We start from the raw sequence: 26,748 nt of genomic DNA, 5'->3' as shown, positions 1-26,748 counted from the left end.
TTCTCTTCTGTCTTCTTTCGTTTCGTTTTCTTGATCGAACTCAAATCTTCTACATGAAACACATCGCATTCCTAATTTCATTTAACCAGACGAAGAGAGAAAGAAAGATCACATCTGATGCTTCTTGTTAAGAAGTGTCAAGAGAAGAAAAGGCTATTTTAGCAACACTTTTTTTTCGTTCTCTCTTTCAGAAAATCTAGAAAGATAGAAAGAGAGAGAGAAGTCTCATTCCATTGCTTAATTACCCAGATGGGTTTGCTTTCCTATCAATGAAGACAAAATACCACGAAGAAGAAGAAGACGAGCATTCAATGAGAAACAGTTAGCCCAGTCAGCCATCGATCTTTTCTATCACTCCCATACTTAAAGGAGAAGTCGATTTGATCATTCACGGAATTCTCTTTGAACTCATCGCTCTTTTCTCTCTTTCATCTGTCCCGCTATACCTGTCTGCTTTCCTTCTTCCAACAGGGAGAGTTTATGACGTGGGAGCAGCGACAGTTGTCTATCTCCCATTTCTTTAGACATGCTTGCTGTCTGCCGAGGCTTCTATTAATCGTGACGAAATTGAGAAAGACTGATAAATCTGGGGATGTTCTGCAATCTAGGACAGTTTTACGTCAAGATCTTGAGAGACCTTTCTTTGAAAGAAAGAAAAAGAGGTTGAATCAGATGTAAACATACATACATACCTATCTATCTATCTATCACCCAGAAAGTGAGAGAGAACAAATCTCTCGTTTCTTTCTTTCTTTCGTTCCTAGCTGTTCTTTTCTTTCTTTTTCTTCTCACCTCTTTCAATCCTCTCTTTACTGCGATCTAAGCACACAGCGATCTTGATATATAGACATGCATCGCCACCTATCAATCAGAGAGAGATAAGAAGAAAGAAACCTCTTCCCCTCACGATACAAAACAAGGCCGTCATTGTCAGTGAGAGAGAAACTTTCTCGTCAAATGAAAGACTAAATCTCTTCTCTAACCTCTCCCGTACGAGCCTAGAAAGATAGATTAAAAATAGATAGATAGATAGATGCATAGATAGAGGTGAGATGCTGCTAGGTAGAGAGGGGAAGGTAGAGGTAAGTAGGGAGAACAATGTGTCGATTCTTCAGAGAGTCACGTGCAGAGACTTTTCTACTTTCTCTGTTCCTGTCAATCCACCATGTAGACTTCCGATACATAGACATATCTGTATCCTTGCCTATCCATCTATTAATCTGTCTATCCCACTGCATGCTGCAACATCGGACAGCTAGCCAGATAGAATGGCTTCTAAGCTGGACAGCGCCACGTGAAAAAGAAAAAGAGCCTCGTGTCTCGTCTCTGCTTAGATGAAGCAAGGGAGGAACCGTAATGAGAGAGAGAGAGAAACTCCCCGCAAGACACAACACCGATCGTCTTTTCTCGAGATGTTTTCGAGACAGAGAGACTTCATTCATTCTCCCGCGGAGAAAGAAAGAGAAGAACAAGACAGGCAGACACGGCAATAGCTAGGCATGATTCCTCTTGAATTAGTTAGACTTGAAGGAAAAGAAAGAAGTCTACAGGAAAAGTAACATTCCTCCTATCTCTCTTCAACACGTGAAAGTCACACAGCCAACCTTTTCAAATACTCGAGAAAAGAACAAAACGTGCGCCCCCTGTAGGTACACCGCGAACTTCCACCCGCATGCATATCGTCACAATCATGGTCACTTGCATGCATTCATTCTATATCTATCTATCTACATCTATCTATCTGTGAATTATGAAGCTAAGAAAGAAGTTCGGTCATCTACTGAATAGCCATAGATTGTTTTCTCTTCTCTTCCTTCTACGAGAGAGAGAGACTTAGGGCGATACACTCGTAGACGCCTCTTGATGTGGAGGGAGATGAAGGAGAACCGTCCCTAAGGAAAGAAGATCTTCCGCGCTTAAACAACAATAATGCTGATCGGTCTGCGAAAAAAGAAAGAAAGAAAGAAAGAAAGAAAAACGAGAAAGAATCTTGCGTTACTTTTAGAGAATTCACATCGGCTACATATGTATAGATACACAATAGACGTAGCACCGGCATGCTTCTAAGAGAACCTACAGTAGACCATCTCCTAAATTTCATAGAAAGACAGATGATAAGTATCTCTCCTTCCTTTCTTCTTTCTATCCCGACAACTGGAAAAGACAGCTTGCGCGCATGCATGCGGCAGACTACCAGAGACACTCCCTGCTTTCAGGTGTACATACACTCCCTGAAGAGACACTTTAAGACGTAGACATATATATATATATATATACACACACATTCATATAATACACCTCATATTCCTACATATATATATATATATATATACATATTTGTATATACCTGATCTGGAAAGAGCTGACCGTTAGTAACACGTGAACTCAGTATGCATGTCGCGATGTAGCCATCATTCCAAAAGTGAATATATAGACGTATATATATATATATATACATATATAGATAAATAACGGCTTATATACGAGAGAGCACTTACAACACCAAGAAGATTAGCAAGGGTCTCCATCGCATGAATCGTTCTCTTTTTCCTCTCCATAGATTCTTCTCTTTCTCTTTCATCTCGAAGAAATCTATTCTTTTCTTCGTCAGCTGAAGTTTCTTGACAAAAAGTCTTCGAGCCGCTCTCTCCCCCATAGCCAAGGTACGTCCCTGCTGTATTCTGCACTCGCCTGCAGAAAAGTTTCACAGTAAACATCCATCACACTCTTCTTCAAGTTGAGACATATATATATATATATATGTATATATATATATACGTATATACATATATGGATTGGTAGACAGATATGAGTTATATATATAAACAGAATCTCTGCAGTAAGTATGGACTCGTCGAAAAGAACAGGAGGTGCCGAATATGAGAAGAAGAAAAGGCCCTCGCCAATCTTCTGTCTATACATTACAAAAGTACAGAGGTGAACGAAACTAGATATAGATATGATGCAGATAGATAGATAGATGAGGGGCTTACTTAGTAGGTCTCACTTTGCAAAGATACAAGCGAAAGAAGGCATATCAAATCTGTTCTGAAAAAGCTTCAGTTCATATATCTCCATCTGTACATATACTATACCAACATCCACAACACCGCAGCGACATATATCTATCTATCTATATATATATATATACATATATATATATATATACACATATATATACTCCTAATATTCCTATATGCATATATACAACTATATATCTTGTGGAAGGAAGCGCCTGTTTGTCTTCTTGGACATGAGTGCCATCTGACTGGCTGATCCGTGAACATACATAGATAAACGCATATATATATATAGAAAGAGATATATATAGAGGGAGTGTCAGATGTAGCCTATATTGTTAATGGTTACAGGGCCAGGCGGGGCGACAGATATCAAGAGAGTGATAGATCCCCGGGTGTATGTACACCTGACTTCACTCCTTACCCCCAAAATCTCATAGCTGCACTATCATCTCTTTCTACGTGACTTTCTTTTCCTCCTCTTCTTCTCCTGGTCTCAGCCGCCTCGTCTTCTTCTTCTTCTGCGCTTCCTTCTTTCCGAGAGAGGCGATTCTCTTCTTTCGGCTTCATCTTCTTCTCTCCCTCTAGAAGCCCCCCCGTCGCCAGATGACTTAGAGAATGAAGAAAGTTAAAGCCACTGCTGCTTCCGGTGTGACTACGGCTCGAGAGAAGAGATTTCTCGATCTCCAGTTCTCTCTCGAGACTTGAGATCGCCTCTCCTAATGCTAAATTTACAGACGAAGAAGAAGAAGGAAAGGGGGGATTCTCCCTCGCTCTTAGGAACATCAGACCCGCAGCCTGACAGTCCATAAGCATACACCAGAAAGAAAGAGATAGATAGATAGATTACAGAAACATAGATGAAGTGAAGAGATACATACATAGATAGATCCAAGATGGATAGAGAGATAGCTACGTAGACACTAGTAATAGATACATAGACTATAGAGAAAGAGATGTGAAAGATAGATAGCGATAGATTGAAGATAGAGAGCGAGTATAGTTACAGATGGCTGAAGACTTGAATGAAGAGAATAGCTGTGCTTGAGGTATGTGTCTTTTTGGGTGGCTGAGGGAGAGGAAAGAAGAAGAAGAAGAGAGAAGAAACATGCAGGTTCACACACGCACGCATTGAAGGCATAGGAAGAGATAAGAGAAACAGGAGAGAAGTAGGTAGATTGAAAGATCCAAAGATGTCGTAGAAACGGAGACGGGATAATGATGAAGACAAGACCCTCTTGTAGAGACCTTCTTCTACTTCTTCTACTTCTATCTAAGAAAGTTGCCTCGAATCATGTAAACCTAGAGCTACTACTACCTTCTAGAAAGAAAATTCTTCTTCGCTGAATAGCTCATACACATAGAAATATGACGATGGCCGCCTACATCTTGGCAAGTAGAAGAGTCTCACTGCGATCATTCATGTCTATCTTTCCAAGCAGAGAAGAGACGAACACTTCACACAAGAGAGAAGAAGAAGGAAAGAGAAGGAGCAGAAAAGGACTTGAAAGGGAATGGAGGAGGGGAGAGAAACATCGTAGTGTGAAGACGTCTATATACGAAGGACTAGTTACTCATTCTGTATAGATAAGAGTTAGATATATATATATATATAGCTAACTAAGCAAGAAACGCTTTGACTTAGGTGTCTGACTTGTCTGGGTCAGAAAAGGAGCGCAAATGAAAAAGAAAATGGAGAAGAAAGAAAGAAAGAAAGATACACAGGCGCCTCTTCCTACATACATGAGTTCGGGGCATCGGATCTCTTGGACGAGAGAGAGATGAAGAAGAAGAAAGACTAAGATCAGGAAGAGAATGAAGAGACGGGAGATCAGAGAAATCGTCTCCAGGAGGAGAGAAGAGAGAAGGAAATAACCTCCTTGCTTCAGCATACGTATGAAGACTGAGATAAAAGAAGAAGAGAGAAAGAAAGAAAGAAAAAAGAAAGAAAGAAAAAACCAAGAAGAATTGTGTATCGAAGTGAGAGTTATTCGGTCTCAGTCACAAGCTCGGGTGTACATACACCCAAACAAACCGGTCGAAAGATCCACAACCACTCTTACGCTCCTTGACAGCCGAAGCCTGACTGAAGAGAGAGAGCCCAAGATCAGCGAACATATTCTAGAGAGGAAGACGAAGAAGGAAAAAAGAAAGAGAGAAGATTTGCCTCTGTATTCTCTTCACATACTAGAAGGAGAACAGACAAAAGTGGCAGTCTCCAACCAATGCCGAGGAAAATGGACGCTTCTGAAAGCGTACCACAACGATAAAGGAGAAGAAGAAGAAAGAAAATTTCTTCTTCTTCTTCTCCTTTTTAAAGCTACCTAAACCGTCTTCGCATAAACCTCATGAGTTGAAGAAGAAGAAGAAGATGTCTTATAGTGTGAGAGAAAGATAGACAAAGATAGAAACGGAGAAGTGAGAGAGGGAAGAAGCGAGAGACGAGGAAAGGCGATTCATTCCTTACCCACTCTTTTGGTAAGAGTCATATATAGAGAAGATGAAAGAAGAAAAACGACGCAAGAGAAGAAAGACGAAGACGAGAAAGTTATGAAAGCAACCGAGGAGAAAGAAACACAGCCAAGAATGAAAGGAGGAAAAGAAAGCGGGAAGAGATCCTGTCCTTACTTACCAGTTTTCCTCGAGTGTATAGAGTTGCTGAGACACCTCAGAAGAAGGAGAGGAAGGAGGACGATACTTTGCTAAAGAGCGACTTAAAGCCTTAACTTGGGATAGAAGACTTCTATCTATCTCTAGTAAACATCGAGACTGAAGTCTTCTCTGAAGTTCAAGATGGAGAGGAGACGTCAAAGCTAAGAAGAAGAAAAGAGAGAAAAAGGAGAGAAACAATCTCTCAGTATCAGATATGGGCTCATGCAGAGACAAGAAGTGTTAGGTATATATCAAGTAACCTCTATACACAAGAATAGACGTGTATGGAAGACCCTACAGAGAAGGCCCTGCCGATAGACGTCTACAGGACTACAGTATCTACCAGCCTCTATCTATCTATCTATATGTACATGTATATACAGATCTGCATATATACCCATATGTATATGTGTCTATATGTTTTGATGTGGATGTATGTTTGCATGCATGTGAAGGTACGTTGCCATGTGCTACAGGGTTAGAGTGAGATTGAGGGATATCTGTCTTGATAGATTGGCATTGCTACTAAGGAAAACTTCCCCTACTGAATGAAAACGTACGCATGAAATATACAAAGACATCTCTACAGACATCTAGCGAAATACGTCCTGCTTCAAGCCATCCTCCCCCCACCTGCAAGACAAGAGAATTCCCCCACTGCTACTCCTGCTACTTATGAGAAAGAAGAAAGAAGAAGAGAAAGAAGACGGAGAAGAGACCTTCTCTTTGAGAAGACAAATCACGAACTGCATGCGAGGAAAATTCTCTTCTGTTGTTGCTTCTTTTCTTTCTCTTCTTTCTTGTTCTTTTTCTTCTTACAGAGGAGAAGGTTCAGAGCTCTATCTAAAGGCGTCGACACCTTTGCAAGGCGAGGTAATGAAGCCTATCGAAAAGAAGACGAAAAGAAGAAGGAAGAAGAGAGAAGTGAGTAAAGAAGTCGCTTCGTAGAAAGAAGAGAGAAAGACTATATTTTGGAAAACGAGAAAGGTTACTTCTTGAGAGATTTCTATTGTGAAGAAAAAGAAAAAGACCGTAAATAGCCACAGAGACAGAGAAAGAAAGATGGTCTTGAAAGAAATACCTTCACCTACTTCTCCTTATTCTCTCTTTCTACCACTACTACTACTGCAACTATTCTTCACGAAATCTTACATCATCTTTTTGGTCTTCCTGTCTCTCTGTCTTCCTGTCTCTCTCTCTTCCCGTCACCAAACTCCTGTTCTTCCTTCTTTTACATCTGTCTTTCATTCTCCCTCTTCTTTTCGTCTCTTCTCTCTCTCTCTCTTGGCATCTGTCTTTTCCGTCTTATTCTCTTTCTTCCTGGACTTCTTCTCGGCCTTCTTGACCTTCTCTCTACTCATGCTAGGATAGGAGGCTTTGCTTGAAAGGAGAGACCTCGGTATTGACTTGACCATATACAGGAGGGAGAGGTCGCAGCAGTGTGCTTGTATGATAGGCTGTCTACGTGTGCGAATAGAAGAAAAAGACTTATTCTTCATCTACGTATCTCGGACGAAAGCAAAGCCGAGAGAGACGAAAGAGACATCGAGAAATCGAGTTGGGTGAAATAACGAGGTCGCATGCATGCAAAGTTTTCTTAGCCTTGGCCGGTCTCCAATACGAGGTGTCACGTAGCTATATCTATCTATTGAGATAGCTATCTAACTCTCTTTCTATAAACATATATATATATGTATAGTTATGTACATACACGACGACTGCTTATCTTACATGTATATACTTATATAGAAGAAAGACGTGATCAATACGGAGAGAAAGAACGGGTTAGGGTGAATGAATGAGAAACCGACCTAGACCTCTCTCTATAGAGATATACATCCTTTCAGTTCTTTGGCTTCTTAAGAGAAAGAAATAGAGAAAGAAAGAATGGAGAATCTGAACAGACTCAAGACACTTCTTTACAAGGCTGTCGTTTCATACTCTAGAAAGAGACGAAACAGGGGAGCAACTTCCGAGAGAAAGAGAAAAAGGAGCTAAAGAAAGAAGGAAAGAAAAATATCTCTCTATCTATCCACAGTTAGTCCATCTATGTGTGTAGATGGATGGGTAGAGGCCTCCCTCTGTGAGAGAAAAAAGAGAGAAGAAGACTTGGATTTACCTGAATATCTTCTTGAACTTCCAGAAAGATAAATTCCTCCATGCGGTTCCTCATTGATACTAAAGCATCGACGTGCTAGTTGCATGACAAGCAATCGACAAGACAAGCAATCGACACACACTATACACACTTAGCTGAAAATACCTAAGAGATCAGGAAGGACAGAAAGAAAGGAGAAAGAAATCCGCTTTTATCCCTCTATTTATCTGCCTTCAATCTATCTGTCTACGTATCTTCACTCTCTCTATCTCTCTATCTATCCTCTCCCTCTTGCTGAAAGATGCGAAAGTCTAACACTGCCTCTCTATCAGAGGCACTTTCCGAATGAATAGCGCGAGGTAGACAAGATAATATGTCATATACATCATCTTTATCTCATGCATACGAACAAAATGAATGAGAATCCGGAAAAAGGAGAAGAAATGGAGACCCATCTATCCCTGTCTCCTTTCATGGTGGAGGTCCTCACAGAAGGGAGAAAGCGGCGAAAGAAAGCTCGAAGAAGAAGAGAGTTGGTATCTCTAGTGAGGAGAAGAGCATTCTCTCCTTCTCCTCGATGTTCTGCATGCATTTCCCCTTGGGTCTTCTTGTCAGGTGTCTCTTCTTCCACGAGAGGATCTAAATACATGCAGAGAGCTGTAACGGATTCGAGAAGTAAAGCACATCTGGAAGGATTTGCAGCTAAGCAATCGAGACCGTTCCAACTGCCTTTGATCGTCTCTGTGAGTCGCTCTAATGCCGGTCCAAAGACTCCCTCTGAAAGAAAAGGAACAGAGAAAGCATGGATGAAAGAAAGAAAGAAAGATACATCTCAAGAATCAGAAAAGGAAAGAGATCAAAAGAGAGAGACACACACAAAGGGACAACGATAGAGAGAAAAGCACAAAGAGAGAGAAAGATATACATATCTACATCGAGAGAGAATGCAAAAAAGAGAAATAGAGAGGAAGAGAGTCAATTAACCTACATCTTCCAACCTGTTCTCATGACAACGAATATATATATATATATGTATATATATATATATACATATATATATACAGGTACTACTACATGTGTATATGTGTATGATTCTACCTCTGTTTAGGGAAGAGGAAGTTCAGATGAATTACCAAGGGAGAGGGAAGACAAACTCCATGACTCGGGAATGCCTCATGGGAAATCTCTGTTAGATCAGAAGACATTCATGAAATCTTCTCTCTCATTCCTTTCTTCTTATTCTTCGCACAGACAAGAAAGAAGTCCGTAGATTCTTACCGTAGAATCTTTCAAGGGCGTCGTCGTTACCTAGGGCTCCTGCACGAGGTAGAGCTGCTTCGAAGAGAGCTAGCGAGCTAGCCACTAACTCACTAAAAAGACACATAGAGAGGAAATACCAAAGGAGAAAAAAGACGAAGACGAAACACGAGACGATCCGTAATAGAAAGCGCGTAAAGTTTAGGGTAGACCAAACTGTCTATACACTGTTCACATCTATATATACATATGAATACATACAAAGAAACAGTATACACAGATATGTACGTATGAAATTTGTCCCTATATGCACATATGTGTGCTGTCAGCTTGTGTATGCCACTGCCAGACGGAGTTATGTGGTATGAGAGTGTTACTAAGTAGACGAAGAAAGACTTCTGATTAGGATCTAGGTAGACGTCCGTTCTGCACATATGATTCGCCTCGCCTGAGCTAAACAGCTGAGACTTCTACCGTACATACAGAGGGAAAGAGAAAGAAAGAGAAGAATTTGGAAAGTCTTCACCCTGTAAAGACGAATGAGGATGCCCATCCCTATCGTCACTCGAGTGTATGTACACCTCATTCCCGAGGTGAATAAAGACAGTGAAGAAGATACTGCTGTGACGAACTCGAAAGCCAAAAGGAAATGAACAAGACAGTGAAATAAAATGAAGAAAAGATGAGAAGGAAAGCGAAGCAAAGAAAGAAAGAAAAGAAAGACAAATAACATAGAATGCGTTACCTGTCTGTACACCGTATGTACGTCTCTCAACTGCTAAGCTAATATAAGGCGTTTTTTCTTCAAACCGAAAGAAATCTTCCTCACTGCTAAATCCCTTCAGTACCTATGCACCTGCCTATCTATATCCTCTTTACCGAAGTAATCTATCTTTACCTATCTATCTATCTATTTATCTATGTATCTACGCATGCGCACGTGACAATGTTCTGTGTATACTTATGGTGTGTGTGAAGCTCCCTTACTTGGAATTTTCTAGGCATGCTTGCATGCGTCCAGGTGTATGTTGAAGGAGAGTAGCGAGATCTCGATGCTTCTCGACCGCTTGATCTTCAACAAGACCTTCGAGTTCTCGCATCATGAAAGCTTTGTCTAAAGAAATCCAGAAGTCGAGCATTCCTACAGGACCAGGTCGAGATTCATTTGGCGAAGTTCCCTCGTCATCTTCTTCTTCTTCGTCTTCTTCTTCTTCGTCGTCTTCTTCTTCGTCACTTTCCCGCTGTGATGTATAGACGTGAGAGTTGATCTTGTCATTCCTATCTCTTTCCCTTAGGTGTCCTGGAGAGGAAGTCCGCTTGCATGCATTCAGTTCTTTTCCTTCTTCCTCTTTCTCCTCCTTCGTATCTTTTCTTTCATTATCTTCCTCCTCCATCCAAGAGTTGAAGCTATCGTCTCCCCAGCCAGAAGTTTCGGAGAGATTTGCGTCTGTTTCAGATGCCGCGTCGAAAGGATTCTCATTTCTCTCTTCTTTCGTTCTTCTTTCTTCTTCTTTACCTTCTTCATCTTCAAGTAGAGCTGCTGTGACAAAGCCTCGGAGTAAGGAGAGACCTCTACCCACTTCAGTTGCTCTTCTTCTCTCTTCTTCATCTTTTTCTTTCCTTGTCGTTCCTCCCTGCCTTTTCATAGCTTCATCCCTCCTTCGGATTGTTCTCTCTTGAAACCTATCATCTTCCTGATCCTCCCGAGTGCAAGAATCTCTCGCATCTTTCTCCTTATATCTTCTTCTCCCATGATCAAGACTGTCTTTGTAATCTGATTCTTCTCTCCTGCTCTCTTCTTTCTTCATATGAGATCTTCTTCTTCTTTCTCTTTCCTTCTTCTTCTTTCTCTCTGCTACAGCCCTATCTGTGTGTATTTCTTCTTCCTTCGCCCTCTCACCTCGTTCGTCGCCAAGAGGCCAGATAAGCGTATTGTTGGAGAAGTCTTTCATCACTTCGCATGCCGCTTTTAAGCTATTTTGATCTCTCCATTCATCATGAAGAAAAAGAGCTTGCTCTAGATGCTTTAGAAACAAGGCCGCTGTCCCACTGTAGGTAGAGGCGATCTCATAGGTAATTCCAACCTTCTCTTTGTTACGTTCTCTCTCTTCTTCTTCTTGTTCCTCTTGTCGACCTGTAAGAGGATGAATTGTATTCGTGAGCCCGTCACTATGAGATAGCAAGGCATTCTCTCCAGATTTCTCTCCATTCTCTAGACCTTCTTCCTGCCCCGAAGATGTGAAGCTCCGCTGAGCGGACTGACGATGCGATTGCCCAGATAGAAAGGATGGAGAATCTTCGTTCTTCTCTGTCTCTCTTTTGAGAGATATCTGTTCGAGTGCTTTATCAAAGAAGGAAGAAGAAGAGGGGGTACCAGATGAAGAAGATGATGCTTCTGCTACTATAGGAGTGTAGATAAGGAGAGGCATGCGACGGAGAAGAAATTGACGAAAGACAGACGCTAGAATGATTTGGAGACCTTCCACAGGATCGATACATAAAGAAAGATCTCTAGCTGATCTATAGAAAACAAGAGGAGGAAGAGATCTCTCTATCTTTGAGAGACCCTTTAAATCCATATTCATCTCATCGTATAGGCACAAAATCGAAGAAGAATCTTCTCCCTCTGTCTCTTCACCTTTCTTCTCGACCTCACTCTCTCCAAGTCGCCTTCTTCTTTCTTCTTCTTCTTCTTGATCTTCTCTCGGGACTTCTTTGCTTACTCTATCTTTGCTTCTTTCCTCTTCTTTCTCTTCTTTCACGCGTTGTTTAGTCCTATGCAGATCTCTTGAAGGGACACTTGAACTCCCCCGCGAAAATGACGGATGGTCGCATAGAGAGAGGAGCTTCTTTTGGAAAGAATTTTGAAGACTTGTATATCTCTCTATTTCAGCTGATAAGAAGGAGAAGTTCTCTTCGTCCCGGGGATCGATCCATCCTAAGCCTTTCTTAGGATGGTGAAGAAGAGAAGAATCGCGATAGATAAGCTCCTCATGCCTCTCAAGTTGCTGAAGAAGAAAGTCTCTCGCCCAGTCAGGTCGATCTAAACGCGACAGTGCACTTCCGCCTTCTCTGCAGGTGTATCAACACACAGAAGAAGAAAAAGAAGACACATGTCAAAATTGATAGAAAGATAGATAGATAGATTAAAGATAGATAGATAGATTAAAGATAGATAGATAGATTTCGAAAGCAGGGTGAATGCAAACGAATTAACACCTCTTTTTCTTGACTCATGAGACTTATAGACGAGCGACGGTGGAATGGACGACGAAAGCAAAAGACGCAGTCAGAACGCTGACAAAGTCTAGAGCTAGACTAAAGCTCCATTCATAAGACTCACTTTTCCACGCTATCACTCGATGTAAAATACAAAAAGAGGAGAAAAAAGAAGAAAGACAACACCCCCGCTAACTCAATGGAGAAACTTTTCTATCTAGATCTTCCACTGACGCAAAAGCCGACATTTCGATCTCCCACTTTCCCTCACTACATAAGACACCTCGATCACCTATACGTAGACACTTCATATCAATTGAGCCATCCCTATCCATCCATCCATCGTTGAAGTCCCTACCTATCTCTCTGTCTTCAATCCATGTGTTATCTATCTATCCATCTATATAGCTATCATCGATCTGTCTATCGATTTTCGGTCTTTTCATCTGTCTAACTCTATCTCTCTAGCTACTATCTACCTCTGATCCCCAATGGAACTCTCTGTCTCTATCTCTCTATCTCCTTTCTTTCTCTCTCTCTTTTCCCGACCTTCCGAGTGCAGCTCTGCGTCTAAAGGATTGTCTCAAATCACTCGTTTTTCCTTACCTACAGAAATGGAAGTTGAACGCCGTAACAAGACTTTCCGCGAGTGTCTGTACACTCCAGATCCGTTCACACGAAGGAAGAGAAGAGAATTTTGTCGCTCCTTTTTGATCTCCGACTACTCTATCCCATCTCCAGTGCCTTTCTCTATGGTGTGATGAGTCTACCATACTCTCCTCTCTATCTTCCTTTCTCTCAAAGACGTCGTTCTTATCTTTAGAGAGCTTCAATAGATCACGTCCTGCGGTGTTTACGGAGGTTTCTTCTCTGTTCTTTTTCATCTTCTTCTTTCTCTCTAGATCCTGGTGTATCGCTTTGTCGAGCTCTGAGAAATAGCTCCAGATCTGTTGAAGTAGAAAGAGGCCAGCCAAATAGAGAAAGAGATCTCCTGTTTGTCTATCGCCATCTTCACGAGCATCCCCATGATGGAGAGACAACTGAATATCTTCATGTTCTCCAGTCTTTCCAGGTTCCGTAAGGCTCTCTTTCTTCTTCTTCTTCTCGCTCTCTTCTTCCTCTTGGTCGTTTTTCTTCTTCCTGAACAGAGACCATGATGAAGAAGAGAAAGAGACACTTTTCTTCTTCTTCTCCTCCTCCTGCTCCTTCGCCTCTTCTTCATCCTCTTGGTCTCTAGAACTCTCCGTTTTATCTAACTCTCTTCTCTCTTCATTCCCGTTCTTCTTCTCTTGATTTGGATCCTCTTCGCTCTTCGAGAAGAAGTCCTTTTCATCTCTCTTGACGGCTCGGCCCCATGCAAGCAATCGAAGCCGAGAAGAGATTTCTTGATAGAAGAGAGGAAGTGCATGCGCGACTAAACACAGAAGGCGTTCGACTGTATGGAGACATGTATAGGTAGGTAGATCTTCATGGAGACATACTTCATCTGCAATATACTCAAGAAGACAGAGAAAGGAATTAAGCCGAGGAAGTGTTTCTCCCCCAGACAGACTAAGAGAAGTGGTATTTGACCCAGAAGGAGATAGGTTCGAGTCTCCTGGAGATGATATAGAGAGAGACGAAGACCCTCCAGGTGGAAGGGATGAAGAAGAAGAAGGAAGGATGACTAAGGAAGATAGAAGGATGCGGGCTGTCTCAGTTGCCTAGAAGGAAAAAGAAGAAGAAGAGAAAACGTAGAAGAATCTGAATGAGACACATAGCCTTCCTTTTCATTTCTCTTCACATCCACAAAACTCCTCATCCATATGAGAAACACCATGCAAACCGCTCTCTCTCTCTTAGATATACATACTTATATACATATACAGAGAGAGAGAGAGAGAAAGAAAGAACGAGTGGATAAAGAGGAGGCGACATACTTCTTCGTATGTGCCAATGCGTCCCTACGTACATAACTATCTCTGACCTTTCTTTGGTCGATTCCATGTATCAACCTATCCTTGATCTATCCTTAATCTATCTATCTATTTAGCCTTAATCTATCTATCTATCTACCTATTTAGCCTTAATCTATCTATCTATCTATCTATTTAGCCTTAATCTATCTATCTACCTATCTACCTATTTAGCCTTAATCTATCTATCTATCCTTCTACCGACTCCGTCTCTCTCTAGTCAACGTATTTGTCTTGAGCCGATGTATATAACTGTCTCCGACTTTATCTATCTATCTTTGACCTATCTATCTATCCATCCATCCTAAGTCTATCTATCTGCCTATCTTTGATCTCTCTGTCTATCAAGCTGCAGTCTGTGAATGGATCTATTCCTATCTATCTTCACCCTATCTTGAATATATCTTGTTGTCTGTATGCACACGAACACCGAACGAAAGAGAGTGACTTAGAGACGCGCCATCTTACGTTAGTGTGTATGTCTCCATACTGCAGAGAGATGTATGACCTTCTTCATCTATCTCCCTTACACTAAGAAGAAGCGATGAGAGAGGTATTCCTACATACCTGAAGAAGATGTATCAACCGTCGCAGAAACTGTTCTTTCTTCTCTAATAGAAGGACATTCTCCATCTCGCCATACAACTTAAGAGCAAGACCTTCTCCTCCGTCACCGTCCTCTACAGCATAATCCTCTTTCTTTTCTTCTTCTTCTTCTCCCGCATGAGAAGAGGTAGAAATGCCTTCGGTCCTTTGTTTCTCTTTGTTCTTCTCTTTCTTCACGTCGGAGCAGAGAGAAAGATCTTTCTGAAAGACTTCCAAATCAGCCTTTAGAAGATCCATTCGATGGAGGTAATCCCGCGCCTCTTCAAGTAAAGTCTTTTTCCTTTCTTTCTCTTCTTCCTCCTTCCCTTCTCCTTCTTCTCTCTTCTTCTTTTCTTCATCTTCTTCTTCTTCACACCTCTGAAGTTTTCCAAGCTTCGTTTGCTCGCGAAGAATCCACTCATTCAGACAATCGCTAGCCTGATAGAGAAGATCTGTCATAGGGTCTTCTTCATCTGTCTCCGAAAGAAGAACACGTTGATAGATTGAACAGAAAGAATGCTTTCCTTCTTCGTCCGCTCTTCCGTCTTCTTGTTCTTTTCCTCTCTTCTCCTTGGTCTTGAAGAAGAAAGAAGAAGAGTGAAGAGCATCAAGAGAAGAAGAAGGAGAAGAAGAAGATGACGGATGAGGTAAAGAAGGTCTGATAGCTCTATGTGCCTGTGGAGAGATTTCATGAAGCTCTCCTCGTAGGATACCGAGAGCTTTATAGAGGAGTGAATCGCAGGTGACGAGAGGAGAGGAAGAAGAAGAGATGAACTGCGGAGAAGAAGAGATCTTATTTTCTCTCTTTCTTTCTTCTCTTAGCTTTTGAAATAGAACCTCCGAGTCATGATCGATGATCCTATCACGACTATCTACGGAGAAAGATTCCTGTCTCTGAGACAGGACAGCTTCTCCCCCCTTTCTTGTATTCAACTCTTCAGCGATGGGTATCTTTCTTTCTTCTTTCTCTCTACAAAGAAGAAAAGAAGACTCCTCATCCTTATCTAGAGTGCAAGTAGAAGAGAGAAGTAGATCGTGAAGCTGTTGAGAGGTCTCTTGAGCTTTCAAGTGTATGCCAAGAAGCTTCTCTACTCTATCAAGAAATCCATCTTTATCTCGATTCCATCTAGCAGGATTCGGCAAGATATTCAAAGCGAGAAGATCCTCATGAGAAGGACGTGATGCAAGTTGCACTTCGAGAAAGTTTCTTGCTTGGATCAGTCGTTCAGTTGTATTAGCAAAAGCAGGGAGCTTTACAAGAACCTCTCTCGTCTCCTTTTTCTTCTCCTCCTCCTCTCCTATCTCTTTCCCTTCATTATGTTCTCCTTCTTCTCCTTCTCTTCCTTTATCGTCTCTGTCATGTTGATAGAAGAAAGATGAAGACTCGGACTTCGCGTTGTCGTTCTCCCGTTGTTCCTGTCCATGATACGGAGGTGTATGTACACCCGAAGCATCATGCTGTTGCACTTGGAGCAAGGAGGGAGAGGAACGACAGTCATTTGAAGGAGCCACTCCATCCCCCCCTGTATGAGGCACCAGTGTATTTTCTTGATTGATATGATATCTATCGTGGAGCTTCTGAGATATTCGCTGAGAAGTACTCGAGTAGGAATTCCCAGAGGGGAGTTCTTCCTGGTAAGAAGGACGGTATATCTCATCGTTGTTCTTTTCTAAATTGAGGCCTGAAGGAGATTGTGGAAATGCCTCGAAGTCTTTTCGCGCCTGATCAGATCCCTGCAAGCTTCGTGGAGACAATGGAACGGGGTGTACATACACCTGATGAGTCGTTAATACATGATGGTCTTGTAGAGAATCACTCGTTGTGTTGGTTGCATGTAGTGGTGATAATGATGAGGTCGTATTAGATGAAGAATGGCGACGGTCTCTTTGACTTTCTTTCTCATTCGAACTGACTGCTAAAGAGGTCCTTGCCCTCATACTGCTATTCCATTCTTCTTCTCTTTCTTCTTCAGAACGTCTCCTGTCTCCATCCTTTCTCATATCATCCCTTCTACGACCTCGTGGAGCAGATGATACGCTACCTCCACTTCCTAACTCATCGAGAGCTTCTGGCGGGTCCGTAGGAAGAAGCCTCTTGCCAGACTGAGAGGTCTCTTCTTCACTTCTATTTTGCTTGTTCACACCCTCCCCCCAAGGTGGAGCTGTGCCAAGTTTTGTATGTGACGCCTCCAAAAAAGTAGGAAGAGCTGAAGATGAAGGAGATGCTTGGGAAGCTTGAAGAGAAGAATCTTGCCCTGGTATAGGAGAAGTACGTCTGGTAGAAGAGGTAGCTGAAGGAGAAGAATTCGAGAATGATAGAGGAGGAAGAGCAGGAGGAGGAGAAGAAGTAGAAGGTGATGACTGTTGCAATTGACGTCGTAGTTGACTTTGAAGATCTAGCCAGGGTGCACTGGAATTCCTTCCGGAGACAGAGGTAGCAGTAGTATTAGTAGTGGCGGTTCCTCGGAGAGAGATGAAAGAAGCTTGTTCTTTTCTGTCTCTCGAAGAAGACTCCTCTGAAAAAGACGGTGAAGATGAAGAGGAAGAAGTCTGAGAAGGCTCTTGGGCTCCCCCTGAAGACCTCCCTGGAGGTCTTCCAGGATCGAAGAAGGAGGTGAGAAACATTTGGGCTTAGAGAAGGTGAGAAGAAGAAGAAGAAGGAGCGGCAGCTGCAACTAGGCTGAACTCAACAGTGTCCTCATGTGCAAAAGTGTAGAAAGATAAAGAAACATAAGAAGAGTAATGGAGAGAAGAGAAACGCAGGAAGAAAAGAAGAACGGAAAGGGTTGTCTAGATGAAGTAGTTGGCTGTGAACAAAGAAGGAGATCGCTGTGATGGATTTGACGGACTGACGAATCACCGAGGGTTCTTCTTGATATGGAACAGTTCGGATGAAGAATAGAAAGAAACTGTCAAGAAGCAAAAGGAAAAGACAGACTTTTCGCCATGAAAGAGAAAAAAGAAGACTGCTCGGAAGAACGAAAGGTAAGGAAGACCAGCAGGAGGCGTTACAGCACCCCCTAAGAAGAGTTATCGCTTGGCTGGGCTGTATGAAATCCGATGCCTTGAAAGAATATGCTGGGAAGATATGTAGAGAGAAGATACGGAGACAGGGAAAGAGAGAAACGTTAGTGAGGCAAAGGTCGACTGGAGGTGTAGAAGAAAAGATTGCAGAGAGAGTGTATTCGATATGAGTTCAAATCGAGAGGAATAAAGGCAAACTCATGAATAGGGAGAGAGAGAGATGGGAAAGAAGATCGCATGCATTCTCCCTCTCCGTTTTTGGTCTCTCTTGGTTCATCGTCGATGAATGACGGGTTGCTGCCAGAAGAAGGAAAGAGACAACCCTCTTCGTTTTCACTTTGCAACTTTGAATATAACATAGAATCCTACGGTCATTCAGGAAAGATCAAAGCAGAGTTTGGACATATAGAGAACGAAGTTTTTATGGCAGCTAAAAAGACGAGATAATGAGGCCTAGCTCTCCTGTCTCCTACCCTGTGATAGCCGCTGACTCCTCCGGCCCCTACTCACTGAATGTCTCCGAGCCGTCCGCTGTAGGTCCTGTACTGCCAGCTGAGAGAAAGAGTCCGCGACTTGCACTTTATACAGATCATCTGCGGTGGAAAGAAAGGTTTTCAGTGATGGAACAAAACAGAAAGAGGCAAAGAATGAAAGCAAATCTACCATGTCTCTCAAGCCGAAGGTGTTGTGTGAGTGAAGAAGAGGACCCGGAGTTGCTTTGACTAGCTCGCAAACTGTCTGTCGAGCAAGGAGAATTGACTTGCCCGTGTCAGCAGAGCTGTGATGGAGAAACAAGAGGATGGAAATTGAAACTACACGAATCTGCTTGGTGGCGAGAATAGAATGGTCCGACTTTCAGTTACGTCTGTATATGCGGTGATCCCCTGTAGCGTGTGGACAGGCTTCTTCTCATGATGTTCTCTTGACTATTATCTGCGATTTCTCCAGCCCACAAAGAGACCTGCCTTCTTCCCTCTTGGCCTTTCTTCAGGATTGTCTGAGTAGAGAAGACTCCTGGGTCAGGATTGGGAGTGCATTCCCTTGTTGCGCGTTGAAATTGTGCTATCCGCTTGCTCCGCCCGCGGAGCTGCTGCTGTATGTACACCTCGCTCGATACACCACCAGCAACGAGAGCGAGAGAGAGAAGCCTAGGAGATCTTTCTCTTCATTCCATTCTGTTCTGCACTGGATCTTTCTTGCTCCTAGTAGTTGTAAGATGAATAGAGTTTCGAAGCACAAGTTGTAGCACCCTCTTCCCTTCCTTTCTTTCCTAGATTTCAATTACCTGATTTCTCTTTCTTCTTTCAACTTCCATTCTTGCCTGAAAAAGCGGCCACTAGATCCCTCTTCGCCCTGGTCTCTCCCTATCACGACTATACCATCCATTGGGTCCTTGCGTATATCGCCATCAGGAGAAAGAAGAGGTCGTTAGTTGAGATCTGCTTGCTTGCTTGCTCTGCTCTGCCGAGCTGCCGGCAAGAGCGGCCCGCGGCTTCTCTCGCTCCTCCTCCTCCTGGTATGGTTCGTTCCTGCTGCTCGCTGCTGGGCCATCCGGTCGATTTCTTCTGCTCTTCCTCCTTCTCTATCATCATCATCATCCTCGTCGTCATCATCACCATCCTCCATCCATTCATTCCCCTGCTGCTGCTCCTAAGCCTCGCTCCTCCGCCTCCTACCGCTATTGCTGCTCGCTTACTATGATTGGTTGACGGCTCCTTCTATCTCCCGCTTTCGTGTGTGCTTTTGTGTTTGGATTTTTTCCTTTTCTTCATCCTCCTTCCAAGTTCTTATCTTTTCCTACTTTACTTTTGACTTTTTTCCACTGTCTTTCCGGTAAGAAGTGAAGAAGTTAAGCATTCATTCTTCATCTCATCTGTTGACGGTTGGTCAGAGCTCATTGCAAGTTTTCTCACGTCACCCCGGTGTTCATTCAATCGACGGCGGCGCTTCTTTGCAATTTCTCGACACAACACAGCAGTGCCAGCAGCTGCATCACCACCCTCTCTCTTTTCTTCTAAATGTTTCTTTGACCTTCTTTTTCTTCATTCTTTTCCCTCCAACTCCACTGAAAAGAGAAATCCTTCTCCTTCTTCATTTACCTCACCATCACCCCCAATCGTCTATTTTTCTCATCTTCACGGGGAATGAAGGGGACAATAGAGAAATGGTGTGCTCCTTGCTCTTTCCTTCTTCCTAGCCAACTCCTCCCCTGCCGCCTCTTCTTGTAACCTGCTGAGTTTCTTTTCTTCTCTCTTTTTCTTCTTTTATGATTCTTAGACGATAAGTGTCCTGTATCTACTGAATTATTGATCGGCTACCCTGCTTACAGCTTTTTCTTTCTCGTCGTCTTTCTCCGTCCAATGTATGGCTGGCTGTGTGTTGCTGTGACCAAAGAGAGAGAATGTAAGGATTCTTACTTGCTGGAAACAAGGCGAGTTTTCCTTTATCCACGTGAAATGAGTAAGAAAGATCTACGAGTTGTTCGCAACAGCATAGAATTCTTCCACAGAGAGAAAAAGAGAGAGATTCAATCGTGAACCGTCAACCCTAGTTGAAAGGCGAACTAACTCTCTCCTGTGTGTCACGGTGCTGTACATGTGCTTGCTGCTTTCTTCATTTTGCGACTTCTTTTCAGAGACTTTGTAGAAAGGAGTTGAAGTAAGCAACTCTTCTTCAGCGCTTTTTCTTTCTGTCTGTCTGTCGTCGCCACCATACTTACGGAGAAGAAGCCAGAGGGGCTCTCGTTTTCCCTTTCTTTCTCTCCTTTACATGAAGAAGATGAAAGAAAGGTGATGACGATTTCTCTTTCTAGGGCAAAGTCCCTGAAGAACCCCGCCTTCTTTCTCCTTTTCTTTCATCCACTTGCAGTGACGACATGCCTGTTTCTACCTCTCTCTCATTCAGTTTCAACAGAAGGACCAAAACGCCTTGAGAGAATCTTTCGTGATGTATGAGTAGAAGAGAAACGTCCAGTAGCGGCCTGCCTGCTGGTTAGGTATAGAGCAGCAGTCATAGTAGTCGTGGTAGAAAGAGCCATCACGGAAGACTTCATTTCGTGCCTCCACACTTTTCAAGAAACGAAGAAGAAATCCCCGATTTTCTTATCCAATGAATGTAATGGCTTCGTGAAGGAACTTAGATCAATATCTCTTCAATTCTTCCTCTCTTTCAGCCAAGGCAATCAAGCCGGTCTCCGTTCACGACAGGAACACATTTCCGCGAGAGGGTCTTCTTCAGACTACTTCTCTCTTCGGAGTACCATTTCTATGTAGCTATATAGATTTATTTTATCCATATAGAAAGAACCTCTTTCAGTCTTCAAGCGCATTATCCTGTTCGGATAGATACGTGTATTTCTCTTCATCGTACAAGCCGACCAGGAAACATTTTTCCTTCTCTTTCTCTTCCCTTTCCTTCTTTTCCATTGTTTGGACGTTGTCTCAAAGTTTTCTTTTCATTGGTCCTTTTCTTTATTTCTTCCTCTCCTCATTCTTTCTTCTCAAACTTTCAAAACATTCAATCTATGATTCAGTTCTTTTCACCGTTGTTCTTTCATTTCTTATCTTCTCACTCTCAGTATCTTCACTTCTGTCCAACACACTTCTTCTTTTCTCCTCGTCGATGGAAAGCCCAGTCATTTTGATAGCTCTTTTCTCCCCGAGTTCCGTCTTCGCCTTGTCCTCCCCTTTGGCCTAGACCTCGTCTCTTTCTTTCTGTCTTTCTCCTTTCTTTCTTCTTTTCCTGCTTTTCTACTTCCCTCCCTGCCTGCTATCTCTTCTTCCTCATATTACCTTTCTTCGCGTACATGTCTACGTAATCCATAGAAAAGACCTTTCCCCCTTTTCAGTTTCCTCTACTTCTCTCTGTATTTCTCTCATCTATCTCTCTATCCACCTTTCTCTCTCCTACCTCTTTTTCTCTCTATGTTTTTCTTTCAAAGACAATGTGGGGCAAGATTGTCTCGAGCGTTTCGAACGCTCTCGATTTTAATCAAGCCACTTTATCAGGGTGTATAGACATTATCTGTGTACGATCCACCCTCGATAATAAACTGCGAAGTACACCCTTCCATGTTCGCTTCGGAAAAGCGAAGCTTCTTCGGTCACGCGAGAAGGTTGTCACTGTTACGGTGAATGGACAGCCCACCGATCTTCTTATGAAATTAGGCGCAGCGGGAGAAGCGTACTTCGTTCAAGAAGAAGATCTTTCGTCAGAAGCGGGAGGAGGAGACGAAGGCGACGACAACGAGACAGGTAGCCCTGGAGTCTTAAGCCCACGCTCGAATACGAGCGGAGGGGGGGGAAGTCATGAAGGTCTAGGAGGGGGTCTTCTCAATCCCCAGCAAAGTAGCAGCAATAGTAATCATAGCGCTCATGCGCAGAATAGTAGCCCAAGTCCTTCTATGACAACGACCGTCGATTCGGCTCCTCCTGTTAATGGAGAGCAGGTATCGAAGCCTTCGTTAGGGCCAAGCCGTTCGAGTGGCGATCGTAAAGATCTTCAGCAACAGAACAGTCACAGTAAAGAAGAAGAAGAAGAGATTCGCGGAGAAACAGGGAGAGGGGGAGAAGGAGGTGCTGTCGAGACGTACCATACGACTTCTTCTTTAGAGCCTTCTTCATCGTCGTCTTCCGCAAATGGAGGGGGTGAAAAAGAAGAAGATAAACAATTCATACATGAAGTTGCTCATGGAACTCCTCAAAGTGATTCGACCGCTCCTCCTCCTCCTCATGCCTCTCTCCCCGAGCCAAATCATCATCAGCATAACGGGGGTGTACATACACCTGCGCCTACAGGGGGGGTGAGTAGCAGCAGCAGGGGGAGCCATTCGGGACAAAGTGAAGAGGAGAAGAAAAGCGGAGAAGGCGAAACTTCTCCTCTTGCACAAGGAAAGAGTCGTTTCGCGCATTTACCTCCGGAAGCTCAACAGATAGGGGCAGGTCCTGTACAGGATAGTACCGTTGAAGCAGATATAGCGGCTGGAGCCGCCTCGGGTGTGAGCTTCTCTCTGTGTGGTCATATGCTGACAGGAAGGATTACTGAAGAGCAGCATGACAATGATGTCTTCAATGCGAATGTGGTACGTAGAGGTCTGTAGCTCTCCACAGACTCTCTTCACTATAAGCAGTCTGTTCTCTCGTCTCCACAGGCTCTACGGCGTGTAGATAAACGGGAAGGGTGTATCTGTCAAGAGGGAGAGCGAGGGGATTGGTCGGTTCTCGATGGATCCATTACTTCTCTGTGACGGGGGGCTTGTTCATCTTCTTTTTGCCCTTTCTTGCTTGTGTCACTTGTCGTGCATCTGTAGGAGGGACATCAGTGGGAATAGTAGTAGTAGTAGGTGAATACATATATATATAGAAGAGGTGCATAGGCGCAATAGGTCTAGATTTAGATACATATGTAGAGAAGAATGTATTATGGCTTGCATCATTGCTGTATGGGTCACTAGAGAGGATCATGACGTCATGGACTACACAGAGAAGAAAGGGGGATCTAGGCTCTTTTTAGAGACGTCTCTCTGCATGCAGATGTCATATATATCTGAAGGGATCTGGATCTCTGTGTATATACATACAGAGACGATATATGTGTACCTAGATTTATAGATAGATAGTTTCCGTAGGTGTATCACACTGTGTAGATACGTGTATTCAGGTCTGTCTTCTTCAAGGCTTTGTAGGTGAATGTATCTATCTATCTTGGTTGCCTAGCATCTTTATCTGAAGAGGCTTGATAGCAGCCACTACTACCCAACCATGTTGTCCTCTCTAACATAGAGCTGCTTCAAGCTTTCCATTGGGCTCACCAACATCCACCTGCCGAAAAAGAAGAAGAAGAAGAAAATCATGAAGAAAATACAGAGGAAGTCGACATCTCCCGGGTTCTCCATCCTCTGCATGCATGCATGCACTTATGCATAGAGAAGAAGATTGATACATGGCCTTGATGACCATCTTCTTCACACATTCGCGTCTGTTTGGCGTGTTCCCTAGAGTTGGGTTGGCATTCTTTTCTTACTCAAGCTTTTCTATATCTTTACCGGAGAAGTCTGACACTTCTTATCGCTTTCTACCAAGTCACTCCTGTATGGGGGTCTTCTCTTTTACTTCATTTCTTCTTTGTTTTCTTTTCTTCCTTTCTCACTTCGCTCTTGTCTTTCTTCTTTTTCTTTGTCGTGAATCTCCTTTCCTTCTCTTCGTAGGTGTCCTGGGAGAGTTTTGATCAGAATCCTGCCTTATGGTTTCATCCGTCGTTAGTCGCGCGCTTCGATGATAAGCCTCCGTACTATCCTGGCAAAGTGGCTTTGCCTCTCTTAGCTTGCTGGCTCGTCTTCAATCGACCTCTATCCTTACCTGCTGTATCTCGATTGATGTCTGCTGAAGTCACAGCGAAATTTCCTGATCCTTCCTCTTCTTCCTGGTTCTTCGGAGGGGGGGGTTTCTCTCCTTTCTCTCATCAACCACATAAAGGTGAAGGCCGTGGGCCTTCGTCGGGATCATCCTCTCTCCCGCCCTCTTCCTCTTCTTCTTCTTCTTCTCATCCATTCCTAGGAAAGCAACCGACGCTTGTCTTTAGCTCGAAGAATTCGATAGCCCAAGCGACAGCTAGTGCGGCGGCATCAGTAGCGGCCGTTGAAGAAGAGGCAGGGATTGTCGGGGGGGGAAGAGAGAGAGAAGAAGAGGGCGAATGGAGAGAAGGAGGGGCCTTAGTCAGTAGTGGCAGTTTCCATAGTGAGGACGGGGGGGGGGCCTCAGGAGGGAGTGGCTTGCTGCCCTCGGCATCTGCCTCAACGAGCTGCACTGCATGCGCCACAAGGAGACTGAGAAGATCTCTCAGGCCTACCCCTGATCAGCTTGTAAGTTGTGGAGATTCAGTCGACATAGAGACAAAAAGAGATAGAGAGAGAGACATGGTCAAAGGAGGAAGAGGAAATGAAGGAGGAAGGGTAACAAGACAGAAAGAAAGAAGAAGAACATGTTTGCCTAGACACTTATAGAAGAGGGTGGGAATGATGGATCCGTGAATCTGTAGGTGAAGCGTATAATAGAAGAGAAAGACGGCAAGTAAGAAGGAGATAAATAAGACCTCAAGAAAAAAAAAAGACAGGCAGGAGGAGGACCTTGGCGAGAAGAGAAGGCCAGGGAGGTGTTGACGGGGTGAAAGGCATGCATTCTTTTGATCGACGTAGGATGAACAATGAGAATACTAATCATGACGATGGAGGGTCCAGACGTATCACTGAGGTTATCGTTTGTTCTCTTCTTCGTTTCAAGGATTTCCTACACCCCCCTCGTTCCTCTCCCTTCTATAAGCCTTCGTATCTATGAATCCATATCTGTCAGTCTATATATCTACCTGTATATATTCTGACTATGTGTCTCCCGATCTATCTGTCTCCACCACAGACTTTTCAGTATACTGAATCTATAGATATCTGTATGACGTATTATGGGCGGTGTGTGGGCTCTACGGTGATCGCGTCGATCTGTCGACGGATAAGGCAAACTGAAGGACATCTTCTCAGTGTCTTTTCTTTCTCTCTTTCTCTCTTCTCCCCGTTCTTTCTCGGACTTTTGCTTTCTCCCTGTTGATCTTCAGGAAGCCTTGAATTTGAAACCGGGAGCGAATTCGATTTGCTTCACTGTTAGTTCGTCTTTACAAGGCACCAAGAGTGTGAGTGCTACAATCTATCTCTGGCCGCAATACCCCAAGATAGTTATCTCAGATGTCGATGGAACGATCACAAGGTAAGAAGAATGAGGGGCAGAGGGGTGGGTCTGCGTGCCTCCGGGTCTCTCTCTCTGTACATCTCTTGTTTCTATTCTTTTTTCTTCTCTCCTCTGAAATGTCTGCTTTTCTCTTCTTTCTCTCCTTCTCTATGTTTCAATGTGAGATAAGAAGAAGGATATTTCTTCCCGTCTTCGGGTCGTGTATACGTGTATATGTAGCTATGGATGTCCTCTTTCGGGGGCTCCAGTTGGTGAGTGTGTAGAGAGATAGAGAGGAGAGAAGGTGTAGATGCCTATTTCTCTTCATTTGGTTCACGAGGACATGAAGAAGAAGGAGAAAAAGAGAGGAGTCGACGTGTATGCCTTTCTCTTTTCGGCTTATTTCGGACATTTTCACACATACATACGTACCTATATATACATTATACATACCTATTCCTATCTACTTCATATTCATATACACCCACGCGGTCTTTCGAAAGCGCCGCGACGTCTTTGGTAGCTCTCCGTACATAGCTGTGTATGTCTCCCTCTCTTTCTCTTTCTGTCTTCCCTTCATAGAGATGATCTAGGAATGAATGAGTGTGTGTGTGTCGATTCTGCATGCGCGTGTGAGTTCAGATCAGATGTGTTGGGCCAGCTGATGCCGATAGTAGGGAGGGATTGGTCGCATGATGGAGTAGCAGAGCTCTTCACTAAGATCAAGAAAGCAGGATACCTCATTCTCTATCTCACAGCTAGAGCCATAGGACAGGCCGATGCAACTCGCGACTATCTCTTCGGTCTAACTCAACAGCAAACAAACAAACTCCCTGGTAAGAAACACCTCCCAAGCTTAGCGAAGAAACATATCGAAAGAAGGGAGAGCTAGATAGATAGATAGATTGACGATAGATAGATTCACAGATTGAAGACAGATAGCGAAGAGATAGACCAGAGATAGACAGATAGATAGGTAGATAGACACGTAGGCGAACATGTAAGAAGAAGAAGAAGAAGAAGAGGAAGGATGAAGAAAACCATGTGACAAGGATGTGCTGTGATTTGGGGTGTACATACACCCTGAAGTTTTGGGGGCCTGAGGATGATGAAGGGGAGCAGTGACATGTTGAGATTCCCCTGCTGCCCGTCCGTTCTGTTTTCCTACAGGAGTCACGCAGTCGTTCAGAAGAGATGCTACAGACGAGGATGAAGGAAAAGAAGAA

At 43.4% G+C, this 26,748-nt stretch overlaps 2 protein-coding genes across 2 annotated transcripts; one reads left to right on the top strand and one right to left on the bottom strand.

Moving 5' to 3' along the window:
- Positions 1–276: 276 nt before the first annotated feature.
- Positions 277–18,324, bottom strand: CSUI_001902 (uncharacterized protein). Its single transcript, XM_068062105.1, has 12 exons — positions 14,769–18,324; positions 12,853–13,949; positions 10,015–12,099; positions 9,049–9,140; positions 8,261–8,547; positions 7,792–7,866; positions 6,492–6,555; positions 5,653–5,833; positions 4,764–4,923; positions 3,445–3,818; positions 2,499–2,691; positions 277–1,941 (listed from the first exon to the last, which is right to left on the bottom strand). Exons 1-12 carry the CDS (start codon positions 17,409–17,411, stop codon positions 1,834–1,836), a joined length of 7,359 nt encoding a protein of 2,452 aa, XP_067925927.1. The 5' UTR covers positions 17,412–18,324; the 3' UTR covers positions 277–1,833.
- A 604-nt stretch (positions 18,325–18,928) lies between these two features.
- CSUI_001901 (lns2 (lipin ned1 smp2) protein) lies at positions 18,929–26,414 on the top strand (the record flags this gene model as incomplete). The annotated part of the gene is made up of 5 exons (XM_068062104.1): positions 18,929–19,021; positions 20,205–22,890; positions 24,016–24,669; positions 25,413–25,561; positions 26,165–26,414. Exons 2-5 carry the CDS (start codon positions 21,754–21,756, stop codon positions 26,412–26,414), a joined length of 2,190 nt encoding a protein of 729 aa, XP_067925926.1. The 5' UTR covers positions 18,929–19,021; positions 20,205–21,753.
- Positions 26,415–26,748: the final 334 nt, after the last annotated feature.

This window comes from Cystoisospora suis (genome assembly GCF_002600585.1).
Source record: "Cystoisospora suis strain Wien I chromosome Unknown contig_783, whole genome shotgun sequence".
NCBI lineage: Eukaryota > Apicomplexa > Conoidasida > Eucoccidiorida > Sarcocystidae > Cystoisospora > Cystoisospora suis.
The sequence above is the reverse complement of the archived record's forward strand: the minus strand, read 5'-3'. Positions and strand labels throughout refer to the sequence as shown.

Bases quoted from the DNA above. Each gene is read 5' to 3' on its own strand.
- CSUI_001902 (XM_068062105.1), bottom strand. From the start codon at position 17,411: ATGTTTCTCACCTCCTTCTTCGATCCTGGAAGACCTCCAGGGAGGTCT. The intron at 8,548-9,048 runs GTAAGAATCTAC...CTTTTCTTTCAG, and splicing joins CGCCCTTGAAAGATTCTACG to AGGGAGTCTTTGGACCGGCA. The intron at 4,924-5,652 runs GTAAGTAAGGAC...CTTTTATCTCAG, and splicing joins TATACACTCGAGGAAAACTG to TCTTCATACGTATGCTGAAG.